The sequence below is a fragment of the Anser anser genome (genome assembly GCF_964211835.1).
Source record: "Anser anser genome assembly, chromosome: 2".
NCBI classification, from domain to species: domain Eukaryota; kingdom Metazoa; phylum Chordata; class Aves; order Anseriformes; family Anatidae; genus Anser; species Anser anser.
In genome coordinates this window covers 138,032,577-138,045,270 of record NC_139721.1, presented here as the reverse complement: position 1 = coordinate 138,045,270, position 12,694 = coordinate 138,032,577, and the positions used below count along the sequence as shown (strand labels likewise).

The 12,694-nt window shown below is 38.0% G+C and overlaps 1 protein-coding gene across 2 annotated transcripts in view; it reads right to left on the bottom strand.

Moving 5' to 3' along the window:
- The window catches only part of CDK6 (cyclin dependent kinase 6), a 143,203-nt gene that overhangs the window by 15,117 nt on the left and 115,392 nt on the right, over window positions 1–12,694 (bottom strand). For both annotated transcript variants that reach the window (XM_083826929.1, XM_083826930.1), the window contains exons 6-7: window positions 5,304–5,354; window positions 1,239–1,374 (exon numbers count right to left, since the gene is read on the bottom strand). In XM_083826929.1, coding sequence (XP_083683055.1) covers window positions 1,239–1,374; window positions 5,304–5,354 — 187 coding nt within the window. The remainder of the gene's footprint in view (window positions 1–1,238; window positions 1,375–5,303; window positions 5,355–12,694) is intronic.

Sequence of the window (12,694 nt, the reverse complement as noted above, 5' to 3'; positions counted from 1 at the left end):
CTTGTTCTTCTCCTTTCCTTGATTCACCTCCAAATAGTTTTCCTCCTAGTAACCTTGTCTAACAGATCCAGCTCTCACTTTCTGTTCTTGTATCAGAATTTATATAATTTAATTCTTGAAATTTAACTCAGTGACTTCCTGTCCCCTTTTATTTGTGGATCCCACTTCTCATCTTTTTGCCTAACAGTAACAACTTCCCACCTCACCATCTAGGCACAGGTATTTTTCTCTTCTTCTCTCCCATCATGTGTCAAGCTCACTGAGCTCACTGACATGCTTTAGTCCTTGTTGTTCTCAAAATCTTGTTATTTTCCCATGTCTAGCTTTCATTCCCAAGCTGCCTTCAAGCACAAAAGATGCATTTCTCCCATCATTTCAAGTGTCCAGATGTAGTCCACTTTACCACAGCTGTAGTTATAAGGACAGTGGAGAATGATCTGCTGTTATATAGAGATAACTTTGGCTGGAGCTAGGAACAGCTGAAGGCATGCAGCAAATCTTTCAAGATTTGCACTGACCCCACTCTACTGAGCTCAAGTGAACCAAGTTCTTTCAAAGGCTTCCAGAGAACAAATATAGCTAGATTTCAACAAGCACAGCAAAAGGCAAACTCTGAGGCAAGGCCATTCTCAATATTCAATTCCAAGACTGAACTTGAGGGCCAAGGTTTCTAAAATATCTATAGAAATGTTGGAAATAATCTAATTAAATTCAATCTTACCAGCTTTACCAGCACAATTTGTTTGCTTCTTTTAAATCCTGCCATGTTTAAGAGGCAATGATTAATTGGTGAATTCCAAATCGCAAGTTTTCAGCATTCTGTAGAACGCATGCAGATGTAATCTGCTTCTACAGCCTATTTTCTGCTTTGCACTGGGCCCACTATACCATGAAAAATGGTAGATCAGTTTCTGTACTCAGGTCAGGCTCATACCACAAGAATGGCTGAATCAGTGACACAACAGCAGTCAGCAAGGAGGATCAAAGCATATGGTATGGTATAAAGACATGTTGAACATGTACTTGCCTGACAGAGTTTCCTAGCCTCCAACTATTCTCACTTTTGACACCTCATGAGTCAAAGGTGGTGTCTTTGTATTGATGTTTCATAGATTTACATGAATTTGCCTATTTGCTTTTGAGTTTTTCTTTAATAACCTCATTAAATGGAAATATAAATGTTTCTTGGCATGTAGCTATCAATCACGTGGTTTGGAGAACAACAAATGGAAACTCACGAGAAGCAAGTCTTTGCCCAGTTCATCAATATCTGGTACAAATTTTTCAATAGGTTGTGCGGGTCTGGAAGCGAAAGCATTTCTTGGAAGGGCAACATCATTAGGCCAGTCCTCTTCTTCTGGGAGTCCAATTACACTGTGAAAGGCAAAACATAATGTCAGCTCTGGACATTTACACAGTCTTCCCTTTGTATTGAATATACTGAGTAGCAGTTTACTTTATGAGTAAGTCTTTTGGTTTAAATGAGATTAGTTGTACAGTAAGGCACTGATCACTGTGAATAGAGGGTGACGAGTGTAGGCCTTCAATGTAGAAATCATTCTGTGGCCAGCATCAGCACAGTTTTCTGGCCTAGGTCTCAATTTTATGAGCCTTTTTGTTGAAAAAAGGCTGAGTGCTTTGGAAGAAAGTTGCTCAGCTCTTGACTGGATGGTGCAACATATGTCACTCCAGGATGATTAAAAGCAGTACGTTTCAAAGGGGAATTGCATGCAAGGACCTTTATTCACAAGAATAGGGACTGAGAGAAGAGTATGGGTCAAGATGAGGGTAAGGCAATAAAAGGGATGTTTCATAATGCTTCAAAGCTATGTGCAGGAATTGTTGCCTAAAGTTAAACAATTTATTTGCTTCACAATACAGGTTTTAAAGTCTCAGTTCAGAAGTGGCACAGGACTCTAGTTCTTTATATCTTTACTTTCCATTGTATTTTAGTTGTTTTTTACCCTTGAATAAAATATTTGAATTTATTTTTATCATTTCTGTCTTTATTACTTTAAATTATAGAAGGTATTTAAACTCATTAAATAAGTATGCTAAGATTTCAAAACCCAAATAAATGAAATAGTAGGTAAACCTCTAACGTTGGATCATGTCACATACATTTCATGTTTTAGTTTGATGTTAATGTTTGCAGTGGTGAGATGCCAATTTCTGATGGAAATTCTAGAAAAGACCACACAATACTTGTCAGATTTTATGGAAAATCAATTTTTGCAGCCTGTAAAGCTGAGATTTTTAATTGAAATGCTGACAGGGTAAGAGGAGAAGGAACATAAATACTTGGGTCTGCACTAAGCCCAACGCCACTAGGGAGCAGCATTGACCTTTCTCTTACTGAGGTTGGTAAGACTGGGTGAAGCCTAGGGTCAAAAACTTTGATGTAAGTCGTAGGTTACCTCACTGAACTTGGTGGAATTACTACACCTCTATCTACCTGGGTTTTAGATTGTAATTTGGCTCAGCTAAAAAAAAAACAACAACACAGCATGACTAGAAGGGCAAAGCAATTAAAATCTCAGGACAATTTCATTTTACTACATCAGAAAACATCACAGCTCTTGGGAAAACATGAGTTAAAACTGTATGAAAACCTAATTTTTTTATTTTATTTTTTATAACCACAGGTATGTCAGGAGTATGGGGCAATGCCCTTGGCCACAGTGGTTAAAGTTATGTGATTAGCTGTTCAAGGATCTGAACCTGTATTAAATGTAACACAAATAGCACCATAAGAGGATGGGAGAGTTAAATATTTTGAATAACCGTGACATTTAGCCTGCCATTCAAATGTGTTTGGTTAGTCCCATTTTTTTAATGTTTGCATGAGAGAGCATGAAGAGGGCAGAATAAGCACAGGCACAGGCAAAACTAACAAAAAGAAACGAGGAGGCAGCCTGTCAGACAGGTAGGGTGGAGAAGACCAAGAGTGGAAAGGAAAGATATTTTTAGTTACACACTCACGTAGTATTCAAAACTCTTAATAATGAATGTCTGAGTAGATGCCCTCACTCTGGTCTGGTAGCACTACCATTTCAGTGACTAAGTTTGGGAGTATCTTGGATGAGTTTCACCTCCTGCCAAAGGTTCAGGCCTGGTCTTGAGAAATGCTGAGTACTTTCCACTCCCATTGATCACAATGAGAGACAAGTCTGCTCACACCATTGCGGCATTTACCCTGAAATCTGTGAGGACATCCCACACGCTGACGGTGTCCTGGAAAAGCAGGAAATTGTTTTGGGCCACCTCCTAGGGATTTACCCTCAAACGCAGTGGAATTTTACCTGACGCAGATCAGAACGCACATGTAAAACAAAGGTAGACCACAGCCCGATTATCTGAAAGAATACATCAGTCCAGCATGCATGAAAATCCTGAAACTACTTTCTGTCCAAATTAGTCTGGAGAATGACTCACTACTGTAGAAAGAAACAATCCTCCTACAAGAACTATGCCTAACTGTAGGGGGTTCTCCAGCTGTGAAAACACAAAATAAACACTATTTAGCATACCCCCCCCTCGCCCCCAAACCCAAGCAAGAGACTTTTGAACTATTTAAGGAGAACTGCACAAAAAGAAACAAAAGCAAACTTTCTCTTTAAGTAAACGTGTAATAAGGAATTTATTCTAAAATTAGCACAGCATTTTCTTTTCTTGATGAATTCTTTTCTGCACAGGTAATCTCGCCCCCTAGGGATGAAAAGATCCCATCGGAGGTTGCTGCTACCAGCTATGCATTTAATCCTATCCCAATTAATTTGGATTTTTCCCCTTAAATGTAATAAACAAATCAAAATCCTTTAAATAAACCACAGCTATGTCTTTATTATTATTGTTATTATTATTAAAAATATGTCGCATGTATCAAAACTGTCTTCATTTAATAAAGCAGAACTTTGTAGGACTAAAAGAGTAGCTTTGGCAGAAGAAGAAAAAGTAAACTTTAAGGACTGATTTTTCTGGATTGTGCAGGAAGAGCTATTCAGCGCATGACAAATTAACCACGCAAGTGAGTCACATACACTGGTATGGTATGCAGGAAAAGGAAGTCAACTGTGTGAAATCAAGACCTGCAATTTAGGAACCTCATATTAAATAATGAAAATCCTTAGAAACAAATCTGTTATGATTTGCGAACTGGAAACATGGCTAAACAAAGAAATTCATTATTTATTCCAATTAAGCTCTTTTCCCTAGAAATTTTACTATCTTGTCTCTGAAATATGTTTCAAAGAGTAATGTTTCAACCTTTTTTCTCTCTCCCCCTGTTTCTGCTTTCATGCAGATCCCTAGATCCCTGCAGCCCCTCCATATAAAAGGGAAGACAGAGGTACTCAGGCAAATGAGCACTCATGCTGTAGCATGGGACCAGCTGTAGATGGGTCTGATTTCCTAATGACGTGCCATGTACATCGGATCTTAAATTTACACAGTTCTTATAAATTCAGAGCCATTCCTTGCTCTGAAGAGCTTTTATGAGGAAAAAGAAAGATATATTCCTACTTAATTATCATATTGGTAATATCAATCATTTTATTATTTTTTTAATAAGAACATATTTTTGAAGAGAATTAATCTCTCTTAAACATCAGAGACTTCATAGCCTCTCCAACTCCTCAACATATTCTATGTATATGAAGAAGAAAAACACAAACTCCTAGAATTTTAAAATGGTTTTAAAATAAAGCCAATTAGTTAATTCCAACAAAACATATTGTATGCTGACATTCCTTCTGTTCTCACAGTTATCTGGACTGGTAAACATTTTAACAGGCTACGCAATATTTTTAATAGCTACTTTCTTATTTCTTATGCACAGAAGGCTTTTCCATGAAGAAGCTGTTGGTAAACATCTTCAGCATTTCAGTTTAATTACAGTCTTATAGGTTTCTAACGTTTTCTGAAATCTACAAAGAAATTACTGAAAAATGAAAACTCTATATTTTTTGGTTATAAGTGAAGAGAATCTCTTGAATCTAACTTTGGGAAATTTCATGAATAGTATATGCACAATATGTTTAAGAGATTTAAAAAGCCCAAAACAGAAGTTTCTTGTAACTTCCTGCTGATGGCTGTTAGTTCTGCAGAACTATATTCCATGTTGCTTCCTCCTCCCACTCTAACACAGAATGCACGGAAATATCAGGTTGCATAGGGTAGCAATAGGAAATATGTTCTAGGAATACTTTGTTCTAGACACATTATTGCATTAAAAACATGTCAAAAACCTCACAGTGTTTCAATATTAAACAGATATTGACATAATGCAACTAGATATTACTTACTCAAAGATTTTTCCTAGCTGATCAACATCTGAATTTCCACGGAAGAGTGGTCTGAAAGAAAAAAGAAATATTTTTAGGATACGACTTGCTTTAATTAATGTAAATTTATATTTGCCATTGACAGGTGCCAACGTAGGGTGAAAACGTTATTTTTCTGAGATCTCACTTCTTTTGCCTTCATGTTTTATCCAGTCTGTAAGTGTACCTTTCAAGTTCCTACTAAAATTGATAAAAAACAGGGCAGATGAAACATATCTGAATATGCTACTTTTGAGAATTTGTGTCCTTTAATGTGAATGAAATAACTTTTCTCACCTAATACTACCCTTTGAATTATATCATTAACAAAATATTTTTGATTATAATAAAGAACATACTTAAACAGCTGTTTCAAGAGACAAAAACACAGTGAATGTCATGCAATTCATTAAAATATAATAAAATTAAGGATGTGTTATTATGGTATAAATTCAAAATTAAATTCTCTGTATATCAGAAATGCACTCCTAAGTTTAAAGGGTCAAATAAATGACAATGCAATTATGAAGGTCTGTAAAGAATGGAGTGTGAAGCGATACAGAATTTACCTTGAAGGAGAGGAATACTTCTGCTGCATAAATAAAGATATATTCAGGAAAGACACAAATTAATAGGTGGAATCTCCAAAAGTTTTCAGAAAACACAGTGACTAAAAATGCTTTCAGAGAGTGGTACACACGTCTTCTTCTCAAAGTGCAATTTAAAATATCTTTACTCTTCTAATTTACAAAATACGATCACCCCATAGTGCCTAAAATAGGAAATTCAGATTTGTATGGTTGTATTGCTTTGTTTACCTGGAGTACAGTAAGATGTAATGAACAGTGCAATTTTATGTCTAAACTCCCAAGAGATTCCAGCAGATTACTGGTGGCTGATTAAGGATCCAGTCAAGACTAAGGACACCTGTGAAGAACAGGCCCCAGATGCTGTGTACCGTTTTCATTCAACAAGATGTGGTCAGACACGGTAGATTACTCCAAGAAATGCAGTCCAGACGTGCTGCAAACTGAAATATTAACTTGGGTCAACTGCTAGTCTGGCTATACCTCTCTTTTGGAGTACAGCGCAAGCTGTAAATTACGGTTACAGCTTCCCAAACTAGTCAATGGAGCCATGAGGACTTGACAGACAATGCACACGCCCATGTTTTCACTCTCAGGCTTTGATTCTGAAGAAAGGTCAATTCTGCTGCCTCTCTCTGCATACTCCTTTTCTTCTTTATGAAAAAGGTCCTTAAAGGCTGTGATAACCAGAGATCTTACACTTTACAAAAGAAGACTTCTCCCATCTACACTGGGACACCAAGAAGTACCTGGATATGGTCCTTCCCCTCTCATTGCCCACATGCAGGAGCAGCTGTATGATTTGGGTCTCCTGTTGCCAACCATGTGTTAATTATGAGAAATGGTCGTCATACGTCTTGCAACTCTCACACGGACAGTAGAGCTCCATGTCACTGCTTATCTGTGGGTCAACACCAAATATACCAGGCAGATCCAGTGAACAGTGACAGGTCTCAGTTAGACATAATAATGTCTGCAGAAATCTGTGCCACCAAGAAAAAGAGCAAAGCAATAACTGGAACACATGTTGATGCATTTTGCGTCCGTCCATGTTTGTTGCCATCCAGGTCATGTCCTATCAATTTATACTGCAAGCTGCTTCGGGTAGGGACACTGAGAGGACAATTTCATCAAGACCAATTTGAAACCATATGACATCAGCTTTAAATTGATGGGCTAAAATGTGGTAGCCTGTTCAAGGGCTTTATTTATTATGACTGAATAAATGATAAATAATGGCAGACACTGCTTCTCAGATATACAGGATATTTACTAACAGCAGCCTCTTTGACAAGACTGTTTCAACTCAGAGGCTTCTGTACTTTATAAGTCTCGAGGTACTTGGCAATACTGACTTCTACAAAAAAAAAAAAAGAAAAAAAGAAAAAAAGAAAAAAGAAAAAAAGAAACTTCATTCAGATATGAGCATCTACTTCTGTTGTCAGTTTTGAGCCTGATTTTCAGGATGGTCAGTAGCTATAATCCAGGTATTGTTTGTGGCAGCAGGTACACTCCATATCTTCCAAAGTCAGACAATATGACAACCTGAGAAGTTTTCTGAATGACTTCTTAAAATTATGAATATACAGTCTTTGTTACTCAGAAGAAAAGTTACTGAGAAATTCATTTTGGCTGTAGCATTAGAATATTGGGGCCTTTTAAACTAACAAAACGTACACAATCAAATAATCCTATCCATGCAAATGGAAAGCAGATTTAATGTTTTAAAATGTATGCTGAACCTTGTGTTAATGTGAAAGCTTGGCAAAGTCAGCTTTGTTCGCAAATCACCTTAGGCAGTGTCATGCCAAAACAAGTATGATTCTTGGGATTTTTAAGAGAGGTTTTTCCCATCGCTGCTGCTGTCTCAGATTCACTGAGGGCTGAAGAAGGAATTTAAGTTCTTTTGAATATATAATTATACAACACAAGGTGACCTTCCAACATACTTTGATATTTCATCATAATGAAGCATTATTAATTCATCTTTCAAACTCCTATCCATCCCACCATCATGACTACAGCAGAATGCCAACTCTAGGCTAGGCACCACTAATGTAATGAAATTTGCCTCATGAATTTTGGCTGGCAGTTCAATTGGAATATTGGACGGATGATTGGGGAAGTAGATCCACTTAATCAGCAGCTGTATGAAGAGCTCATCTCACATTTTGGCGCTAGTTAGTCTTTACTAATGAGTTGCCAGCACTGCAAGTCCAGTACACCATGTATGGCAAGTTCCACCTCAAGCTGATAATTTTTTAATGCTATTCTTAAAGGTAGATGATGGTAGCTCTCCCAGTACCACTGAACTGGGAGCATACCCAGCAGCCACAGAAATGTAAAATCTCACCTTTGTTCTTTGTGTCTTTCACTTGACTCACTCACCCACTCACTCCCTGAGGTTTATTTATGCAAGCTGAATCCAGAAGTCCTTACTTGGGGATATATTCTCCTCTCTGTGATGATAATCTGTGTAGGACTGGTTACACTTTGAAAGATTGATTTTGTTGAATTCCTTCTTTATTACTAGAGAAAGGCATGGACCTGGCTCTGTCTCCTGTGACAGAAACTGTGTTTGTCCTCTGACTTCAACAAACTCCTAAAACCTGTGTATGTGTGTCTCAGGAAAGAGGAGATATTCCAGTGGAGGAAAGGGCTATACACGAGAATACACTTAGCTTCTGTGTGGTTCCTTGATCCTCTCAACTGACTTTGACTGACTCTGACTTTTCCCTGACTTTGCTTACTTCAAAATCCATGCTCTGAGGGCTCCAACACCATTGCTATTACAAAAAAACCACAACTGAACAAGGAAGAATATGGGATAGAAAAAATTACGCTGCACCAAAAAGCAGATTTAATTTCCCTATTAGTTCAAAAAAGTCTCAAATGCTGTCATGATCCCATACGTTCCTATTTTTGTTGGTTGCTGATTTTTTTTTGATTTTTTTTGGGGGGTGGGTGGGGGGGGGGAGAAGGAGAAGGGAGGCGGGAAATGTTTCAGGGACTCTACAGGTATCTATCGTATTTGACCAATCCTTCTCTAGTTCCTTGGAGCTAGACTTTTATCCAGTGCCTCTGAAAAGAAGCTGTCCACTGACTGGAGGAAAAAACCTTTCATTTCTAATCTGGGACCAGAGTGCCCTTAGCCTACAGTTGTGAAGATGAGCTGGAGACATCATATTATCCTATCCTGATAAAATAAATGAGTTAACGAGCATGTCCTTTTGAGAGCTAGGAGCTATAGTGGAACAAGATCCTGAGGTACAGAATGGACATGCACCTACACAATGAAATTGATACTAGCTATGAGTCTGCATTGTGACTGTTTTCAGAGGATAAATCTATCTACCTTTTTATATCACAGTCCAACACAAAGAAGGATGTAACTCCTGGGCTGCACTAGGAGGACTGTTGCAAGCAGGTCAGGGGAGGAGATCCTTGCCTTCTGTTCAGCACCGACGAGATGCTGGAGTGCTTGGTCCAGTTCTGGACTCCCCAGTACAAGAGAGACAAGGAAGTACTGGAGAGAGTCCAGTGAAGGACCACAAAGATGATGAAGGGGCTGGAGCACCTCTCTTATGAGGAAAGGCTGGGAGAGCTGGGACTGTTCAGCCTGGAGAGGAGGAGGCTCAGGGGGATCTCACCAATGTATACAAATACCTGAAGGGAGGGTTTAAAGAGGACAGAGCCAGGCTTTTTTCATGGTGTCCAGCAACAGGACAAGAGGGAATGGGCACAAGCTGAAACACAAGAGGTTCCCCCTGAACATCAGGAAGCACTTCTTTACTGTGCAGAATACGAAACCCTGGCACGGGTTGCTCAGAGAGGCTGTGGAGTCTTCCTCATTGGAGATCTTCAAAAGCCACCTGGACATGGGCCTGGGCACCCTGCTCCAGTTGTCTCTGCTTGAGCAGGGGTTTGGGCCAGATGGCCTCCAAGAGGTCCCTTCCAACCTCAACTATTCTGTGATTCTGTGATAACTCAAAAATAAAAGTACGGATCACGACATAAGGTTGCAATGTAAAACCCCACAAATCCTCAACATGTTAGCATCTGCTTATAGTTTAGAAAGACTTACACCACTAATCCTTTGGCTGAAAGGCTCTCATACTTACATTTAGCTGAACAAATTAGATTTCACCATTCACCAACTTTATGCTCTTTTCTCTCTTCCAAAGGAATATACTCAGTTCATGTTGTTTCATGCTGATTTTCCCCTTCACTGATTATTCTATCTATCTGAACTGGAGATGGGTGCCTGAAAGGTTGAGTACTTTATTTCATAGACACTGTGTTTCATGTCTGTGCTACTCAGTAAAAACTGAGATATAAACATTTGCTAAGCAAGTCTCTGTGAAAAAATTCTCCCTGGTGCAACTCTGCTAACATGCCAAAGCAATTCTAAAAGTATTGTATACAATGACAATGCAATGACACCCCAGAGATAAATGAGGTTTAACTGTAAACTGACCACATTACTTCTAGGCTTTATTTTCAGCCTGTGGTCCACAAAACAAAGACAGTCCATAACTTAGTGTAAGAAAAGTTAGAATTTTCATAGGGATTGGAACTAAAGGTGTTGATAAATGCTGCTCTAGCCTACTCTGTAGTGCAGCCACAAGTGAAAAAATATAAAAATCTAGCTATAAGAATACATGCATCGAAGCACAGGAAAATAGTTCTGCAGGTTTCTTGTCAGTGGCTGACGTTTTGAGTCAATTAGTGAAATTCTGATTGGAAACTTTTTCAAATTCTGATACTGAGTGATTAAAATGCAATAAAACGGATATGTGGGAGAAAGCTCATGTAAAGAAAAACAGCATTGAGGAGGGGAAAAGAGCAGTCAAGAAATTATTTTTCTAACCAAAACATTACAGAGCTATTATGGCAATTCTACTCTTGCCAGTACAATTGCCTCCAAGGCTAGATATGTAAGAACGAGATATGTAAGAAATAACTTCCAAAATATCTATCTGGATTCTGTCTGCTAGTCCATTAGCTTAGTGTGGTGAAAACAGCAGCTGGGAATCCGATCACCATCCTTGCAACCATGGAAAAACAAGAAGGATAATCTCTTGATTAGTGACTTGAACATGTATAATATTCATGGTGAAAAGTCTGTATATTGACAATCCAGATATACCAAATGAAGTCATAAAAGAACTCCCTAAAATCAAAAGAGCATCATGGATGGGAGAGATACAACTTGCTTTTTGAGCAAGTAAGGCTGAAAAGGCAGCAACAAGTGCTGGGAAGAAGAGCAGCAATTTCAGAACAGGTAGCTGCTGCTTTGAAGGCATTAGAGAGACAAGCTGTGGAAGCTGGTAAAAGAAAGACCATGGTAATTTGACATAGTGGAAAGAAAAATACAAGGGGAAAGATTATACCAGCAGTGCATGAAAGTGGCACAGGGAATTTTTGAAGTTGGAAAAGTTGTAGTAATTAAGTTTAGGAGTTTGTATGCCTGTGTGTATAATAAGAGCAACAAGGTGACGGTGAAGAAACTAAAAAAGCTAAAGCCAAGAAACATGTGCCAAGGAATCCTGGATCATGCCATGGGAAACCTGCCAAGCTACATAGTCTGTGACTCAGAGATATATTTAAATGTTTTTTTTTCTTTTCTTTCCTTTTCTTTTTTCTTTTTCTTCTTTTGCTTCATCCTCTTTTGTTGTTGTTGTTGTTGCTGTTTTCTTTCTCTTCTTTTTCTTTTTTTCCTTTTTCTTCTTTTTCTTCTTCTTTTCTTTTCCTTTTTCATTTTTATTACAAAATGTGAATAGCTTGACAAATAATTTTGTCAGATTTGTAGTTACTTGTTATGAAGAAAATATTTTTCATTTTTAGAATTAAAAACAAGTAAGACCTAAAACTTGAATGATGAGATGACTAGAAATAACATGATCGGGACTGTCCTGTGGAAACCTTTATTCAGAGGGATTATTGCTGAGATGATTCCTCACTCTTATTCCCACCACTGGTTCTCTTTGATAGATCCCCTGGACAAGTGTGTACAGGCATGAAAAGAAAAACTAAAGCAAGATATAAGGAAAATACATATATCCCTATTTAAAGATGACCTTTCCAATAGGTTTCATGAATATGGTAAGGTACAAAACTTTATTCTGAAGACAGGGCACAGCTGACAACATTGCATGCTCTGGACAGTTACCCACTTCCAGTCGCAAGTGACTTGCCTCAGCTGTTGTGCAATTCAGAGTTCTCATTTTAAATGTAACATTTTTTTGTACTTCTCCCTCTTCTTTCCCTTTAATAATATATCTGTGTGGGTGGGTGCCAGACACTGCATAGGAAGAAGTTACTTTGTGTGGAACTTGATCACAAATTGCTTAAAACTTGAAACTTAAGAAACGTCTCCTACATATAAAAAGAAAGATGACATGGCTGCACATTAGGACTGAGAAAATACTGTTCAGGTAGAATCTGACAAAAAATGGATCAGACATCTTAAGTTTTTCAATTAAATAGCCAACATTTTTTACTTGAAATTTATCATTCTTCAAGTAGGATAGTACCATAATCATGAATAACATCTCTACGATCATTTGGGTTGTATCAGTATTAAACTATTGTTAGAATCACATCTAATGCATCAACAGAATTGCAATAATGACTATTTTCTTTAAAGTTTCTCATGAACTTTTTGAGTATTACTCAATAGGCAACGGCAGAAAAAGGAAAACAGGCAGTTTCTGAAAAGGTGCTGCAAACATCCAGTGCTGTAATGTGTTGAATGTGCTCCCCCTTCCTATTTAAAATGAAGCA